Source organism: Penicillium verrucosum (assembly GCF_028828655.1).
Source record: "Penicillium verrucosum strain IBT 35672 chromosome Unknown utg000001l_segment0_segment0, whole genome shotgun sequence".
NCBI lineage: Eukaryota > Fungi > Ascomycota > Eurotiomycetes > Eurotiales > Aspergillaceae > Penicillium > Penicillium verrucosum.
The window spans coordinates 13927622-13945840 of record NW_026643210.1 but is presented as its reverse complement, the minus strand read 5'-3'; the positions used below and the strand labels follow the sequence as shown (position 1 = coordinate 13945840).

Sequence of the window (18219 nt, the reverse complement as noted above, 5' to 3'; positions counted from 1 at the left end):
GGTCTGGGTGATGGTTGGACGTAAAATGATTGTTTTGATTTTGGAGTATGAGGGGTACCTGTCGGCGCCTTACTGCCTTAGGTTCCTAACAGAGCCGCATGATCGACCAAATTATACATGTCACATGTTCATCGTCCACTCAGTCAGACAGTCTATTACTCGCTTGGGAAACTAACATTTGTCAACTCGGTAAGCAAGTCTGTCCAGTCTGGTGTGCTCAGCTCAACATTAGCACTGCTCTCTAACATCTCCGCCCATAAGTCTTCAAGAGGCAATGGACTAAGCAATGAATACTCTGAAGGGTACACCGTCGATTGACCATTGGAAATTTCTGAAGGAAATGTGACGCTCTTGGGATCCAATGAAGCAGGCGTGGGGATACCCGGCTGTGAGGCATTGAGAGTTGCAGAATTTGAATTCGAAGATACAGAAGGCTCCTGCAAGTCGCGAGAGCTTACTCTTTTTTCGTGTTTCCAATGTTTTCGTAAGATTCCCATCATAGCCTTGATTCCTTCACGCGCGATGGGTGAGGATTGTTGTGCCCGGCTGAGCATCCGACAGGCGTCGAGTACTTCCTCTTTTCGCTTCTCGGCTAAAATGTCATCCCAGTTGAAACAAACATCTATTAGAAGAATGGCAGCTGCCATGAACACGTGGTGCATGACTGCCCATATAACTGAGCTGTGCGGTGTGAACACAGGGTCTTCCTCATCCATGATGCGTTTCACTTCAAGCACCTTGCGCGCAGATCGAAGAGCTACGACATGCGAATAGGAATATTTGGGATCCTTTGCTCCACGCACCAAGTAGTGGCGATGCAACCGACAGAGCCGTGAATGGTAGCCCTGTTGCACCAGAGCTCGCTGCCATGCAAGAGTTGGTCGCTCACGATATAGGGCTGAGTATTCACGCCGAGAGGTTTGATCAAAGCGAAAGAAACTGGGAAGCTCGGCGCATATCTTGTGAAGCTTTTGATCGAGCTCAAGTATCTTCTCATAGGGTACCTCTTGTTCATGGAAATGGTAGTATGCCATTTCGTCCACTATTTGGCGACACACAACAGCCAACTTCGACCGACATAGACTGTATGTCATTGCGGTAGGAGTAGACAGAGGAACACCGTTCTCGCTATGGTCAATGTCCTCATCCTCAACATTAAGAGGCTGTTGTACAACCATATGCTCAGGATGGATCGAATAAGTCCACTCTTGTGGTCCGCTCAAAAAGCCTATCAACCTTCAAACATTATCAGTCATAGTACCAGCAAGGTATCTGCTAACAACGTACCAGTCGTATGTTGCCAAGTCCCACCACAGCCGTCGTTTGAGTTCAACATTGGTTCTGTTAAACTCAGTTGCTGAGCGCTCGGTAACTGCGCGAGGACAATCCACAACATGAAGCCCCATACTGGTGGCTTGGCTCACAAATGACCTATGCACAAATAACGGACTGACGGAGGAGGGTACGTTCATATTGGACAAATGATGACCAATGACCATAGTTGCTTGCAGTCCTTCGAGGCTGGGATAAGGGATATAATTGCTCTGAATCAATGCGGCTCCTGCCAAAAATGTACTTTCCTGACTGAATGGCTCTGCTTGCTCAGGCGATTCTATCAGAAGTTGGTAATACAGGGCGGCAGCAGTGATAGCGAACAGTAGCGCAGTATGGGACAAATTGATAAGCTCATTTCTCGCAACATGCTCGTAGATCGTCTTGATTTGTTGTTCTACATGACTGGGTATGATGAGATGATACTGGCAGTCCAGGTATTTGCAATAATACCGAAATAGACTCAGGGCTTCTGCTAGCGGTGGTAGATACGATGGCAGATGGATAGTCGCCGGATTCTCGCGAGATGCGAGCCGTTCGCGCGTCGGAGGAAACCGATCGTCGGGTGTGGTATTTTGGTGTGAAGGCGAGCGGTCCGGTTCCCGGTTCTGGGAGAGCATGGTCCTCAGCGTGGCAGGAACTGCACTCGGAACGCGGTGTCCCATAACGATGGTCTCAAGCCAATCGGCTGTCAAAAGGGACTCGTTTCCATTGTGGCTTTGGGTCTCCGTGTCCTGTCGCGGAGTCCATTGCAAGGTCCGAGGTGGTTCAGACACGCGACTGTGCAACCTGGGCCTCTGATCTGTTTGGGCCATGGATTGCACAGGTGTTGTCCCCGAGCCGTAGCTGCCATAACTGCACTCCAGTCTCCGCGCAGAGCAGCTACTGCATGGAAGCTCTCTGTCGCACTTTAGCTTCTTCTTTCGACAGGACTCGCAGGAAACGGGGTCTTGTCGAGACTGTCTTTTCGAGCCTGGGGTGACGAGTCCAGAATCAGGTCTTCGTTTCATGTTGTGAGTCTCACAGAAAACAGTTCAACGGTAGTTACAACAGCGAAAGCGAAAAGAATTGCGCGATCAGCGTTTGTTTTGCGCAGGAGACAGCGTGTAGTTGTTCGCACGGAGATTCCGCGGACTCTCCGAGACGCTAAACCTAATCCGTCAATTATGTCTCCGGGCATCTACACCAGTAACCCGGAGACTCCGAGCGCTATTCTTTTACTTTGTAAAAGTAATCATTCGACTTCTTATAAGAATCATGGCGTTCTGCAATGCTTTTTCTTCAATTCTAATCCATTGCATTTTCACATTGGTCTGTTCATTTTCCTGGCCTCAAGATTCCCATGACCAGCAAAATGTCACCAAAGGATAGTCCTCCCACTGAATACACGTACGTGAAATATGCTTCAAGTTAAAATATAGCTGACCGCTGACTATTCTAGACCACGAGCATGGCTTTCAATAATCGGCGCCTTCACATGTGCTTTTTGCACAGTGGGCTTTATGAACTCATTCGGTGTCTTCCAAGAGTATTACGCAAAAGATCAGCTATCTTCAAGCTCGACATCTACCGTCGCATGGATTGGGGCTATTTCAATATTCTTTCTGTTTGCTACATCTGTTGGCGCGGGAGCAATGCTTGATATCTTTGGACCAAAAGTATGGATACTCTTCCTGAATCATTGGGAGAGAAACTAATACTTCCTTTGAACAGCTTATGGTATATGTTGGCTCATCCGGATGTGTCTTTGCGCTTATGATGACTTCGCTGTGTCAGGAGTTCTATCAATTCCTGCTCGCCCAGGGTGTCGTGCTTGGTATTTCCATGGGCTTGGCGATATGGCCAATGCTCGTATTGGTCGGACAATATATCAAAGTCAAGCGCGCTGCGGCGATGGGGATTGTTCTTGCGGGTTCGTCACTCGGCGGAGTTGTCTGGCCCATTGCAATCGATAGATTGATCAACAAACCCAGCATCGGGTTTCCCTGGACGATGCGAATTGTCGGCTTTATCATGATTCCTTGCTTCATCTTTTCTTGTGCAGCTGCCAAATCTCCAGATACACCTAAAGCGAATGCGGAAAGTCGCGATTCAAACCAGCAAAATGATGAAAATGCCACTGAACAAAAGGACATACCGCAGAGTCACAAGGCAGAGGCTTTGGCCCTTATGCGCAAGCCATCGTTGCAGCTACTGTGCCTTGCGATGTTCATGATATATTTTGGCATGTTCTCGCCGTTCTTCTACACAACGTCCTACGCAGTTGAGAAAGGATTCTCTACTTCTTTGGCATTTTATACTGTTTCCATTGTGAATGCCGCTTCGTTCCCCGGCCGAGTCCTCTCTGGCATTGTTGCTGATAAGTACGGAAAATTCAACTGTTGCATCATTGCCACTATATCCGCAGGGATTGTTGCATTGTGCTGGACCAAGGTGACATCTGTGGCCGGTCTGGTGATTTGGTGCGCTGCTTACGGCTTTGCTTCTGGAGTGAGTTATCCACAAATGATAAACCTTCAAACACTGACGAGAATTATAGGGCATTCTATCTCTCCAGCAAGCTTGTGCTGCTCAGGTTGCTACTTCTACGACTCTTGGTTTGGCAATCGGGACTGTGACAGGCTCCACAGCTCTATCGTATGACCACCATTTCTTGAAAGAATCATGTGAGATGCTGACACGAATCGCAGTGCTATGGCAAATGTGCCCATTAGTGGTGCTCTAGTTGAAAAATATGGGTATCTTTCCCTGTCAATATATTCAGGGGTCACCTTGCTACTGGGTGGTCTCCTTTTGATTGCCGCGCGTCTGGTACAGAACAGAGAGCTTCGGGCTATCATCTAATGCTTGGCCATTATGGGAAGCTTTTGTTGGTATGTGATATCAGTTGGTGACGTTAGCCGACTTGTGATGCAGAATGATTCTTCGAGGAAGTCCTTGCACAGCTTCTTCTGTGAATGATGGATTTAGTACAACATTAGCCCGCCAGCTGGACAGGGCCGTTGGACACCTGTCAATCTTGCTCAGACAGGCTATAGCGCGAGGTTGTGTTATTTGAAGATAGATTCCGATTTAGGTCTAATATTGGCGCCCTAGTTTTGTCGGGTTAGTTGCACTATGATACCTTTTATTGCTCGCCAATACATATTTTCTGTACATCACCTACCTATCTTATTGCCTAGTATTGTACAGTCATAGTGGAATTCCTAAGACAGCCCAAATGGATTCTCATATGCTGTCACTGTCGCAGCTAGGACAGTTGCTGGTACTCCAAATAGCAGTGTTCGAATTTCGTGGTTGGAATCCCACTTATATACATAGAACACAGAACCCATATATACAAAGAACAAAGACAAGTTTCAGCATTCACAAGTGCTCCCGGTCTTCTAAGCAATTGTCAAATGTCGTTTAGCCCGAGGTAACGTGAAGCGGACCGTTGCCGTCATCAACAGGACAGCCATCACTGTCAGAATCAAATTCAACCACACAACTCGAGTCCTGACCAATAGCAATACCAATGAAAGTTGTATCCGTCTGTCCCTTGGAACTACCGAGACTGTTTCCATCCCCGTCCTTAACCTCACAAGTGTCAGGGTGACCAGCGAAGTCCGCCTCGCACTTAAACTTGCGTGGGGTCGCCCAGCAGTCTCCCTCGATGGTGAACTCGCGGCCGTCGCCGGTGTTGTAACAGGGAGCGTGATCGTCGGGATAGGCCTGGTCGTAAACAGCTTCACCAGCCTCATTCAGGATCGCGAAGCCTGTGTAGTGGCCATTGGTATTACCGCCGGCGGGACCGGAGATAGTTGAAAAGTCACCGTTTGACCAGACGACCTTCAAGCGCTCGGCGTAGACGGTTGTAGAGGTAGCCATTAGGCAAAGAAGCATGTTGCGGAGAGAAGGCATGTTTATTTTATGGAATTGAGATTTCAGGGTTGAAGGTATCAAGGAGTTTGATGTTGTTGGTGTTCTTCTCTTGTCGGTGGCATTCAGCGGTCCTTTATACTTGCCCCGAGTTACCTTCACACCCCCGAGGTGGCTCCTTTTACCCTTATTAGATGACATAATGAGACAATTTAAAATGTTCAGTGTCACTGAGCATATTCCAATTGAGGCAATTTGAATAGAATATCTGGAGTTGCTGCGTTGGTGGCTGTCGATGGGGCAGCCTGGTAAGGCATTGATAGCCGTGTGTCCCTTGGCTGCAGACAAATTATCCCGCAAAAGGATATATTGTAGACATTGTACTGAGTGATTTATTGGCTCCAAATGTCGGGGGGCTTAAATGTGGAGTCAAGCCGTGCAAGTCTGGGTTTCAGATCGTCAAGCTGAAGTGGATAACTGTACAAGCTAACAATGCGATCTACATGGTGATTTGGCGTGGGCTCTTCAACGTCTCTCTCGCCCCCAACAAAGTGTCAGCACTACTGGACGCTAAAGATGGCCAAGTCCAATTTCTTGTTTTTCTTTTAGGCGAAGAGCCTTGCCATGGCGTTATTACCTTGCCCCGTTGGATTTCGGTTTCAATTTCCTCTTAAACGGCTTCTTTCGTGAACTTTAAAATAGTTTTTCTTCGAACTATATACGGAGTACCCTAGGCTCAGGTTGCCGGTGCACAATGCAGTGGCAAAGGCTTTCCTACTACACTCACATTTGAAAATCACACCACGTAGACCTCTCCTAACAGTTATATTCTTAAAATCCCGTATTTGATCAATGTAAAGCACTATATTCATGTATTATAATATTAGGTAACGTGGAGGAGAACAGTAGATATATTAAAAAAAAGATGACAAACCCAGCCAAAGAATGCGAAACTTCTCAACAGCGACTTGCGGTCCTCGGGGTTCGAACCCTTGGTGTGCGAACACAAAAGTTCATTCTAGATCAGGTGTGACTCGTGGTCGACATCCCAACTAGACTACACAGGTTTCTGCGGTTACCAACCACAACACTGATTTTGATATTTAATCAACACTCAGGCAACCAGGCAACCAGGCACCCAGGCACTCAGACACCTAGTTCCTATATGTATATTGTTAAGGTGAACACCAAACAGAACGTCATATTATTAAAATCCCTTACTTGACCAAAGTATATAGGCCAGAGAGAGAAGAAAGGTTGACTCCTACATATCTGTAGGGAGAGCTAGAGCTACTTATGTGGAGTGACAGCCTGTATGGTTCATCTATGATTTCTACTGCCTTCGTATATAACTATTTAGAAAGACATCTGAAAAGAACATCTAAAACCCATCGCTATGTTCTTATATATCACACCCGTAATATCATGAACCAATTAGAAATTATTATAGTCTTACTTTCACAGAGAGAAAGGCCGTATGGGCGGCCGACTATGGGTTTGTCTGTTTTGTCTACATGTATATATACAAAAACTGCATTAGAGACTCTCGCCGAGGCCATTCAACAACGGAGTGTCGTTCACTTTCTTTGTGGCCAGGCGTCATACAGTCCCTCGAAGACCGTCACATTACTAAATGTCGCCTCTCCGACGCCATTGTGGAAGAAGTTAATACCAGTCGAGTTGGTGTACCAAGACCTGCATGTTGTTAGTTGTTGACCAATCTTACAGAAAGAAAAATGAGAAACTTACCGAGCCCAAGTGCCTAGAGCCAATCGTCCATTGGCATAGACTTCCAGCATACCATTATCCACCACGACGGTGAGCTCCAAAGTCTCAATCTTTTCCTTTCCATTTTCCAAGACATCAAAGAGACGAAGACGGCCCGCCTCATTGTCACTGAGAATTCCATTAGTTGTCTTCGACGCGGCACTTGTGTTGCTGCGGTCGATGATGATGGACTCGTTGGAGAATTGGTAGTAGATAGTGGTAGACTCAAGACCAGAGGCCAAGACCTGGAAACCAGCTTGAATACCAGAGTCACGGGCGGAGGCCGGGAAAGAGATATTCGCTGTCATAGCGAAGAACTTGGTTGAGGGTGAGGTGTTGAAAGGCACGGAACCAGCCTTGGACAAGGTCTTACCAGACTCGACAACCGAAGGACCGGATGTAAGAGCGCTGTAAGTCTCCCTGGCAATTGAGATTCCCATTGTCTCGAGATCGACCTCACCAGATCCTTCGCGGGCCACACGCCACGATGTCAAGGACTCGCGGGAAAGCTCGTTGTCAACCACGTTGGGGATAGTGCGGATATTCAGCTCACGCGGCAACAAGAGAACACCGGTCCAGTTTTGTTGAGCAGTGGGGAATCCCTTCGCTAGCTCGAATAGATCTCCGGTGAGCCAGACGTAGGAGATGAAACGATCGGGGGCACCGCTCTTTTTGGATGCCTGAGAGCTGGCTGGTAAGACTTTGCCTGCTGCAGCATAGGCCGACAGACCCCAGTCAAGCACACCTGCCATGGTTGGCTTAAAGGTGACGGAGTCGTCGTTAGTGACATTTCCAGCCACCCACAGCATATCGTGGATGGAAGAGACCTGGGGAACGATGGGGAGCGTGGAGCCCTCAGTACCGAGGGTAATGAAGATTTCACCATCATCGCTGTATCCCTCTGCATTCAGACCGAAGACATTGCCAACCTCGAAGTTGAAGCCCCAGCCGCCGGCCCAGTCACCCTTGCCCCAACTTGTGTTGACGGGCTCATTCCACCATTGGCCAAGATATTCCCAGTACTGGAAGTCTGCGTCATGCTGACGGTAGAGGAACACGGTAGGTCCGACATCGTGGACACCGCCGGAGATGGCGACATACCAGGTTCCCTTAGTGCTGTTGACCGATTTGTCCAGAATGGAGCTTTGGAAAACGTAGGGGTCACGGAAGGCCGTGACATTGACAGCAAAAGGAGGTGCGGGGATCATGGGGCCTTGGTTGAGCTTAGTGAAGTTGCGTCCACCGTCATGGGAAACGGCCAAGGATTGTGTCTCGCTTCCCCGGGTGTAGGGGATGGACCAGTGGATTGGGAGATACGAGACAGAGGTATACAGCAGGGTTGGCAGACCGTTGATACCGCTGGGAATGACGGAACCGTCAAAGACAGCCAGAGGGTCGTTCTTTCCTCCGGCGATAATGAACGGAGCTCCATCAGGATTGAGGTCCTTGTAGGTAGCGAGATCATCGGTTGTAGCTCCTGCCATTCCGTCGTGCAGCCAACCTACATGGAAGAGACCAGTCTTAGCATCGCTGTATTGCCCGCATGGGTCGCCAATCTTCCCAGATGGAGGGAGGAGATGGGCCTTGGGTCTCCAGGTGTCGAATAGGGTTGCATTCGCCAAGGTAGAAAGATTTGGTGGAGCCGAGTTGTAGTCAATTGGGGAGACAGGAGGGTTGGCAGCCAGTACCCGGTTTGCCAAACCCACGGTCATTACACTTGAGAGCTTCATGGTGTAGATCTTAGATAGCTCCTGGAGCTTTCCCCGGGATATATACAGACTTTTATATGTTTTGACATGCCCAAGATAAATTGACCGAGATTAGATGAAGATAACAGCCAATGAAAATAGCCTCTCGATTCAATATGGATCGAGTTGCGTTGTTCATTTCCTCTTTGGATGTAGTCGGTAGTTTCCGTGACTCGACGGTAAAACCGCGGGGAAACCCCGGGTGACAATTTCGCCGATACAAACAAAACATGCAGGTACAAGGTTCTATGACTCTCTTGGATTTGGGGAATTCTCTATGATTCGGCTCAATTTGGGAGTGTTTCGGCTTGATGGATTGATATAAAAAAAAACCTAGGAATGAAAGATTAAGAGAGGGCGTACAATTTGATAGCTCAATGTTAGGATCGAGGTGTTCGTCTGGGGGATCAATAAAGCCCGAGTCTCCCCACTGTTAGGAGACATCTGCATGTAGCTAGCATCCATAATGCTTAGCTGCATCAATCACGTTGCAGTATCACAAATGACGGGCATGAGACATTCCGAAGTTTCAGCGTGGGAACTCATTTGGACATTTTTATTCTATTTTCTCCATAAACCAAAGGCAATAATGGCCCTGTCGTACGGAGTAGTGGTCTCGGGGATAAAGAGATCCAAGATTCTTACGTATCACATACCTATGTTGTATACAGGTAACATGTGTACCTTCCTCATCGGTCTTCAAGTTATCTGCCCGCCAGCTGTCCGTTGATGTACACGACTGACTACACTATAAGAGAAGGTGAGTAGCCCTCTCTTTCGATAGGGATTGAATCGCGCTAATGTAAAATGTAGACACCCCAAAATAAGAAAACATGCAACGCGTAAATGATCTGGGGGGAAGAAGTGAGGAATAGAATGAATCAAAGGGATGGTGATATATGTAAGCTATAACTATACACTGTGTTGGTTCAAAAGTATTTTTTTATAGACATAAAATAGTAAGCATTCTTCATTGCTTTACGTATCTTTCTATACCAGAGTAACTTTAACTTACTTTCTCTTAGGATTATAATGTCTATATGGATCCAAACCTTCCCGGTTCCAAGTGGTATTACGAGCGCTAGGAGAGGGTATATATAGCCTTGGATATGTTATATTACACATAAATGATAGCATGTCCGCCGCAATATTTATAACTAAATCATTCGCCTAACTCGTAAAAAAGCAATAATTCTCCGGGAAGCCACAACGACTTCCTAGGACTAGTCTAGAATTGATGATGTCGCCTATGGCCCCGCCAATCGGAGACGGAACTTTCACAGTTTCAACTTCCCGGGCACTTGGACACGCAAGACTCCCTGGGTACGGACTAGTCAGCAATCCAGCGTAAACGGCTAGGAACGTAGGAAGATAGTTAACTACCTCTTGGACACATGTGGCCACTAAGATTCCCTTAGGAGACCAAATCCTCTGAATCACCAGCGCACGATCGTTGCCAGCCCACGGGCTCTCTCTTTCGGAACACATCCACTCATCCGCCCGCACCGCTTCGGGGTGGTGGAAGTAAATTGTATGATTCAGACTAGCTGCCATGGCCATGTTAGTCCCGAATGTTTGACCGGACAAGTCGTGTACTTGAACTGCGGCGCCAATAAAATACGCGTCGGACATGTATGCTAGCGCCGCGAGCTGGGCCTGAGGACCCCTTTGCTGGATGGGGTCCTTGGCCCGTACCCAGTATCGAATCTGAGTGTTGACCAGGTCGTGAGATACTTCTATTCATTATATTAGACTCGAATAAATATAAAAGCAAGGAGAAAACAAGCTTCGATCACGGTTAGGGTTAGGGAAAGACTTACGATCCAAGATTTCCCCCCAGCGAGCCTCAAACGGCCCATCCACCCCCTTCCCATTCATCTCTGCTTGATCGGGTAGTGTCAAGCCCTTGGGCATTTTTCTCCCATGTTCGAGTTTCCCTGTCTTGTCGATGTCATCCTTATTACTGTACGTTCCCACCCGCACAAAGTTAACAATTGCCTCGGAGATCACACCGGCCTTCTGGGTGGCGTGGACAGTCCTCGTAATGAAACTTCTCCCATCGCGTGTACGTTCAACACGATATTCAATCGGTCGCTTTGGATTACCGGGGCTGACGAAGGCGCAGTGGAGAGAGTGGGCGACATAGTCACTCGGGATGGTCTTTTGAGCGGCCACAAGACAATGGGCAACAGTTGATCCGCCGTAGACTCCATAGCCGCCCGCGAAGCTCCACAGCGGTTGAGCGTTAATGAAGTTATCCTGAAGAAATTAACTACTTTTTAGAGACAGATGACCAAGTAAAAAGCAAAAGAAATCAATCGAAGAAAGGGGCATACCGGTTTCGAAGACACTGGCGTCAGTTCGACAGCCTTTTCAATAGGAATTGTGTATTTCTCCATTGTTGATTCGACGAATGTGCTACTCAAATCTGAGAGTTCTTGGCCATTATAAAGGGGGTGGAGGAATAGCCGGAGAACCGTAAGAGTCCCGCAACATGTGACCGCGAGCCCTAATCCCTGTAATATTCGCTCCTACAGGATTACACTAACCCTTATTTATCTAGCTGAGCCAGATGGCATCCAACTATCTAATTTCCCTCTATCGTCCGTCATAGCCCACGCTGCTAGGCGCGAACGACATGTAGAGGAAGGATATCGACGGAGTGGCGGTAAGTTGGTAACCTACGAGATCCGGTCGACATGGAAAAAAGAGAAAGATTTAAGTCTTGGGAGAAAGAAAGAACGAGAGGAAGAGCAATCCTGGGACGGAGCGAATATCCTATCCGCCTTAGGCAGGAAGGTTGTTGTCGTTTGATCCTTTCGATATATAAGCAGATATGGGGTCACAACTAGTATTTCCACTCACACAATGCGACCCCCCTGCTGCTGTCCCCCCCTAAACTATTCTACTCCATCGGCTTTCGCGCAAATAAATTCATGATATGGTCACTACCACAAACAACAGCAACATCCAAACTAGTCCGCTGGCGTGCATCCTCAGCCAAAGGGTCAAGTCCCCGATCCATCAGAATCTGGAATCGCCGGACCAGATTGTGAGAGGATTTCTCAGCGCGCCAGTCACTTACCTTCTTAGAGGCCAACACATGGAGCAATGAAGAGCCTGCATTGTTTTGTGCGAAGAAGTCAGCTCCAGCCTCGTCGAAGAGGTCGAAGATGGCTCGGGTGAGGTCATCCTCCTCTTCATAAGAATCGTCATCACAGTAGCTCCCAGAAGCTACAACACCACTCTCAATAAATTTGAAAAGAGGTGTGTCGCCCTGGTTGTTACGAGAGTTGATATCTATGCCCGCTTCTAGGAATCGCTTGAAGTGAGCCTGGGTCTTGTCGAGGTGCTCAGCCAAGTGATGAAGCGCCGTGTTTCCATTCGGGTCTGGCTGGAGAGGATTAGCACCCAGTTCGAGAAGATCATCGATAAGATCGAAGTCTTCTAAAATCAGGATGCGGTGAAAGAAATTTTCACCCTTCTTATTCCGCTGATTGAGAAGCCCCGGATTCTTGATGATAACTTCCTTGAGAGTTTTGAAAAACTCTGAGTCGGCCTCGAAGGATTCTAGATGGTGGAGGATGGTATTGCCATCGTTGTCCTGTGCCATGACATTTGCGCCACGGTCTATGAGCTCTTGGAAAATTGTTTTCGTAATGGTTGTCCCAGCTTCAATAACATCGACCTTGGTGTTCAGTGTATTCTCGCTCTGGGAAGCTGCAAGAAGCAATGTGCAACCGCTTGAATCCCGCCGCTCAAGCTCTAACGATGGTAATTGAAAGAATGGCCCACTTATGTGATCTGATTTCAGAATTTCATGGATGATAGTGTGTCTTTGGGGTTCAATCCGTGGGTGCGAGATATCAGGCCCACCCAGGTTTGAGTATGTTGCCTTCATGTAGAATGCTGGACATGGGAGCTCCCCGACATATGTGCCAAATGGATCTGCGCCGTGATTGAGTAGTATTGTCATGATACGGGCGTCGAGTAAATCCTCATCCACATTCGAGCGAGATGGTGGCTTACTATAGTAATACTTGATGGACCGCAGTTTAGGTATGGCGACAGAGAGAAGAGGCGAGACCTCGGAATCAAGAATACTGAGCTCGAGTTCGCTTTCTTCCCGAGGGGTAACTGGGTCAGGTCGTCTGAGATTTGCGTAATCACCCTGTGACAGCAATGTTTCCAATATCTCAATTTCGCCCATTGCAATCGCAGAGAAAATGGCCGCTGCACTAATATGGGCGCCGTGATCCATGAGTAGCCTGGTCATCTCTAGATCATTACCGGCTTTTGACAAACATGTCTCTCCCTTGTCATCCACGGCATTGACATCTGCGCCGCACTCAATGAGAACCTCCACGGCATCTCTGCGGAAGGGACCATGTTTGGGATTCATGGCTGCATGTAATGGTGTCTCTCCATCCTCACTACGCAGCTCAAGATCTGCCCCCTTTTTGATCAAATACGGCAATGCTTTGTAAACTTGCCACCAACTGCGCCCGACCGCGAGCTTATGAAGGGCCCCTCCGGCCGTTTTCGTACCCTCCCATACTGGGCTGCTTCTGAATTGGGCGTTAAGGTTGACGCCGACCTTCTCAACAAGGAATTCCACCACATCCATATTGGGCAAATTGCGCTCACATGCAGTCACCAGCAGAGGCTGCGTAGATCCCACAACGCATTCTTGTTCCTTTTCTGCCTCTCGACACCATTTGTGGTCATCAAACCTTAGTGCGGCATCCTTATCACAAACACGTTCCAGCAGCTCTTTATATCCCCAGCCCACAAGACGATGCATTAAAGAGGCATCGGAGCGACTGAGTTTGGAGACACTAAGCTTCTTCCCTGCTCCCTCTTCAAACAGGTCGTACTGCCTGGCGAACATTAACTTTGTCATAAAGGAGGTGTAATCATGTCCAGTGAATAATGTAGGGTCACGTCCGTCGTGCTCTCTAAACGCTTGTTTTGTCGCATCCAGACGGCCTTTGCAAATGAGATAGCTGAGCCCATAGGGGTGATATGATTTCACGTCAGGAAGGCGAGATTGCAATCGTGAGAGAGCATCCAGAGTGTATTCGTACCGATTCGAAATGGCTTCATCAAACGTCCTTTGGAGACAATCCTTACCGGGAGAGAGGGCTCCATGACGAACAAGTAAATCGAGAATCTCATCCAGGCGAACTGTATCATGCTCCGTATCCTGCCCGTAATTAACATCCCTATTGGGGGATCAAAGAACGGCCGTTGGTGATCGCTCACTAGGATGCCGGCGGCATGGAGGTAGTCCCTCCGCACTACCTTCCTATAACCGCTCCATAGTTGTTCTTCTGTCTCAAACTGCGCACATGCTCTGAAAGGTGAACGATCTCCACTGTCCAGTATGGTGGGATCGGCGCCGGCTTCGAGCAATTCTTGGACGGTCTCAGGGCGACCCGAACGGCAAGCATAGTGGAGGGCTGTTTCCCCTTTGGTGGTCTGTTGGTTCACAAATGCAGCTCGAACTTCCGCCCCGAGTGCTATAAGCCTAGAGCAGAAGAGAGCCACAATATTGGGCTGGCGGGTGCGAGCTGCTATATGGAGCACCGACATTCCTTCGTTTGTTACTTTGAACATGTCTGCACCGGCACTGAGAAGCTTCAGGACATGGGACTCGGATATTGTGGCGGCGAGGTGCAGGGGCTGAACACCGTGACAATCACTAGAGTTCACGCTCTTGCAGACTCCAAGCAGATAATCCAGGCCATCTTCTTCTTCTGACGAGGATGAAAGCTTGAACACAGCACACAGGGCATGAAGAGCGGTCCTCCCACGATGGTTTGCTTGATCTATGTCCAAACCCAGTGCTACCAGATGTTTCATGATAGCAGGCTGTTTGCAGTTCTTGGTAGCGGCAACTTCCATCATAAGGGAGTTCCCTTGATGATCTGTGGCCAAAGGATCTAGGCCGAGGCTTATCAGATAGTCCAAGCGATCGGTGTTTGTGCAACAGCGATGCAACAGAGTTCGGCCAGTAGAGTCCCGCGTATCGAGGCGAGCGCCCAGATCAATCAATGTCTGAAAGGGCTCATCGTTTGCATGTTTGAAAAGAACTGTATAGCCATCGTGATTTCGAGCTTCGAGGTCTGCACCAGCATCAACGAACTTGGAAATGAATGGGCTATGTTGACCATTCATGGTGTGCAACGGGGTATTTCCTTCATTGTTCATCGCATTTGGATTGGCGCCCAGAGATATCAAGGCATCGATAACACCACCGTGAGCCTTATAGTCCGCGAGAACCTTGTGTAGCGGACCATTGCCCGAGATGTCAGCGATATTGACATCAGGCTTATACTCCAAGAATGCAAAAACTCGGTCCATATGAAAGCCCTGAAGCCGAAATAACAATGGGGTCATTTTAGTTTTCCCAATGGCCTTGTTGATATCGACTGTTCCTGTGCCCAAAAGCACGGGAAGCAGTTCTTCGTCTCTATTTCCTTCTGTGTGTAATGGTGTAGCCCCGGAATCGTCTTCTGCCGTAGGATCTGCCCCAGCTTCGAGTAACATCTTGACCACATCCGCTTGGTGGTAATCGCAGGCATAGTGCAGGGCCGTTACGCCGGCAGGACTTCGTACATGAACATTGGCCCCTGCCTGAAGCAGAGAATCCACGCTCGCTGACGAGACAGTGCCTCTTCTCTTGCCGTATCCACAAAGTGCATGTAATGCGGTATTCCCCCTTGTAGGATCTTGATCCGTATCATTGTCTGACCTGAGCATGTACCTAGGAAACATTTTTCTTGTGTGTGCACACAATATGTTTGGATCGGCTCCCGCTCGCAATAATGCACGAATGGTGTTTACATCTCCGCGACCGCGACAAGCTGCAAAGAGAGCAGTCGCCCCTCGGCATGTCCCGTTCACATCAACACCTGGATGTTGAATGATCAACTCAACCACTGCACATTGCCCCGCATTCGCCGCCCAGCAAAGGGCTTGCTGACATGTGTGAATGCTTTTCAAAAAAGGTAGGAACTCGGCTACCGTCTCCACATGGCCATTATCACATGCGTACATGAGAGGTGTATTTCCGCGTGATGTAGGTGCGTTCCCACACCTCATTCCGGGTTCCTCTTTCGTCTTGGGGGTGAGCGGGTCAACGCCAGCAGTAAGCAAAAGTTTAGCCACTGCAGCGTGATTCTTTTTAGCTGCCATATGCAGTGCGTTGTATCCTTCCTTATGTTCTGCGTTGGGGTCGGCTCCGTTGGCAAGCAAAACCTGTACCACGTCGTCGTGGCCGGAAGTGGCAGCCCAGTATAAGGCTGTATTTTCGCAAGCATCTCGCGTTTCTATGGTATCTCCTCTTTCAAGCAAGTGTGCGGCGTATCCAGCCAAGCCAGCCCACGCAGCGACATGAAGCGTGGTGATGCCCCGGGTTTCAGCTTTAGGCCATGCCAAAACTCGCCAAGTGGTAAACTCCCGCCTTTTCGCAAAGAAACCATCAAGCATAGTGTAGACGAGTGCCATATCTTCACCCGCTGAAACTGCACGACGGATGTGAATATACCAATTATGCGCTGCATATTCTAGGAACGGGAACCGGAGCTTCAGTTCTCGTAGCTCGTCGCCTTTAGGGTTTACATATTCCCATTTGTCGGTAGTATCCTTCATTTGGTGATCGACTAGGCAGCCAGACATGAGATACTCCAGGCACGCAATAGCCAGGCATTTGTTCGTTGAGCCCGGTTGAAGGATCGGATATGTCGTATCATCCGACTCGCTTGAACGAGTGAATCCTTTCAAGAACTCAGTGAATGAGTGGTGAACGACCGAGATCGTCTCATCAGGGAGAATTTCGAGCAGCGGGCCACAAGCGGCTCGCACCAAGTCTTTTGTATCTTTCAGACTGCGATCTGTAGTTGGACCTTGGACGCTTTTCACCATTTCAGCGATCTCGAGAATACGGAGTGGGCGTGTGGCATGGGTGACAAACTGCAACACAAGAAATTGCAAATCTTCGGGAACAGCCGAGCGTATTGCATGCTCGTGCAACAGATTATTGTACATGACGTTCAGGTCAGCCGGCAATGCCTTGAGCACCTCATTTGCGTCGGCACCTGGCTCAAGAAATGCATCCATTGAAAGCTTGGCGTATAAGAACAGCCCATTCGCCCGACCAGGAATGGCTTCCTCTATGACACTCCAGGATTCAGGGGCGATCGATGAGTGACGAAGTTTGTATTGTACATAGGCTGCGATGTCGAGATCGACGCGTTTCTCTTCCAGTCGAATCTGGGGAATGGAGAATAACCTCAAAGAATTCTCTACTATTGATACTGGGCGCGACGTGATGAAAACCTTGACATTAGACGGGCGCCACTGGCCCAAATCCACCAAAGCGTGGAGGAACTCATCATTCCCCTGGTCCATCTCATCCAAAGCGTCTGTGACACAGTAGACCTTGGGGAATGTGGCCAGTGCTAGCTTCAGGTCTTTCCAGAGATCGGTTGGGGACAAGCTGTCCAAATCACGGTAGTCGTCAATATAATTCTTCAGCTTGACTTGCAGGGCAGGGCTGTAATCCAAAAGTTGACATAACCAATCCCGCAGAGCAGACACTGGCTGATGGTTGGCATCGATGATCTGTCTGAAAAAGAAATATATGACAGGAATGCCATCCTTTTGTAACTGATTGATGATTGAAGCAGCTAGGACAGACTTGCCGGAGCCTGGGATACCTTTGACCCACAACAGCCCACCTTCGTCGCCTTGGTCCCACTGTTGAAATGTTGTTGTAGAGGTGAGCCACTTTCCCGTTCCCGCAAGGTATGAGAGACGATGTCTAGAGTATTCACTTCTCTCTAGGTTATATGCGGTTGGCTGAAGCCATTTCCTGATCTCAACAATGTCGGCGGGAGGGAGAGGAAGGATGTTGTCCACGTTGAAGTCACGAACATCATCTAGGCCAACCATAATGGCATCATTTCCATCAGTGTCTGGAAAGGACATCACGCTTAATGTCCGCTTGCGAACAATGTTTGTAGAAGTTGGAAAGTCAGCAAAGGTTGGGGCCTAATGACATAAAGCTTTAGCCCCGCTTTAGCTTGGGATTTGGGGCTGGCATATTGCCAAGCCTCGCAAGGCGCACAGGCAGCAGAATGCACGCGTCCATATCTGGGACTTTCCGCGAGCGTGACATGTGCGACCAGGCGAGGGCATGATAGCGGCAACTGGCAATGGGGCCCGATACGTGGGATTCAATCGAGTAGTTGCCTAGGTTGCATATGGGAGAAAATTTCTGCGCAGGATGGGAAAGCAAACACGGAGAGTTGAGATGTTGACATGCTGACCGAGAGAACGGGGGAGAGTGAGCACTGAGGAGCAAGAGGTTATGGGATTGATGCCTCAGGCAGAAATTATGTCTTAGAATGAGTCCGAGATTCCACGAGCGTTTTGGTTCAGCTTATCCAGCAAGGATCTACCTATACCCAATCTATGGCATGACGACAAAATCATGGATTCTAAA

General features: G+C 48.6%; 6 protein-coding genes across 6 annotated transcripts; 1 reads left to right on the top strand and 5 right to left on the bottom strand.

Moving 5' to 3' along the window:
- Window positions 1-155: 155 nt before the first annotated feature.
- Window positions 156-2342, bottom strand: N7516_005149 (transcription factor domain-containing protein; the record flags this gene model as incomplete). Its single annotated transcript, XM_057217869.1, has 2 exons — window positions 156-1236; window positions 1288-2342. 2 exons carry the CDS (start codon window positions 2340-2342, stop codon window positions 156-158), a joined length of 2136 nt encoding a protein of 711 aa, XP_057079752.1.
- A 344-nt stretch (window positions 2343-2686) lies between these two features.
- N7516_005148 (MCT family MFS transporter) lies at window positions 2687-4176 on the top strand (the record flags this gene model as incomplete). Its single annotated transcript, XM_057217868.1, has 5 exons — window positions 2687-2721; window positions 2774-2990; window positions 3046-3822; window positions 3872-3969; window positions 4023-4176. 5 exons carry the CDS (start codon window positions 2687-2689, stop codon window positions 4174-4176), a joined length of 1281 nt encoding a protein of 426 aa, XP_057079751.1.
- Window positions 4177-4740: 564 nt separating this feature from the next.
- On the bottom strand, window positions 4741-5235 carry N7516_005147 (uncharacterized protein; the record flags this gene model as incomplete). The annotated part of the gene is made up of 1 exon (XM_057217867.1): window positions 4741-5235. The coding sequence occupies one exon, from the start codon at window positions 5233-5235 to the stop codon at window positions 4741-4743; it is 495 nt and encodes a 164-aa protein (XP_057079750.1).
- Window positions 5236-6770: 1535 nt separating this feature from the next.
- N7516_005146 (glycoside hydrolase family 32 protein) lies at window positions 6771-8690 on the bottom strand (the record flags this gene model as incomplete). The annotated part of the gene is made up of 2 exons (XM_057217866.1): window positions 6771-6888; window positions 6943-8690. 2 exons carry the CDS (start codon window positions 8688-8690, stop codon window positions 6771-6773), a joined length of 1866 nt encoding a protein of 621 aa, XP_057079749.1.
- Window positions 8691-9985: 1295 nt separating this feature from the next.
- N7516_005145 (uncharacterized protein) lies at window positions 9986-11107 on the bottom strand (the record flags this gene model as incomplete). Its single annotated transcript, XM_057217865.1, has 4 exons — window positions 9986-10027; window positions 10092-10444; window positions 10529-10967; window positions 11045-11107. The coding sequence occupies 4 exons, from the start codon at window positions 11105-11107 to the stop codon at window positions 9986-9988; spliced, it is 897 nt and encodes a 298-aa protein (XP_057079748.1).
- A 506-nt stretch (window positions 11108-11613) lies between these two features.
- Window positions 11614-17702, bottom strand: N7516_005144 (uncharacterized protein; the record flags this gene model as incomplete). The annotated part of the gene is made up of 2 exons (XM_057217864.1): window positions 11614-13914; window positions 13974-17702. The coding sequence occupies 2 exons, from the start codon at window positions 17700-17702 to the stop codon at window positions 11614-11616; spliced, it is 6030 nt and encodes a 2009-aa protein (XP_057079747.1).
- Between the last annotated feature and the right edge of the window lie 517 nt (window positions 17703-18219).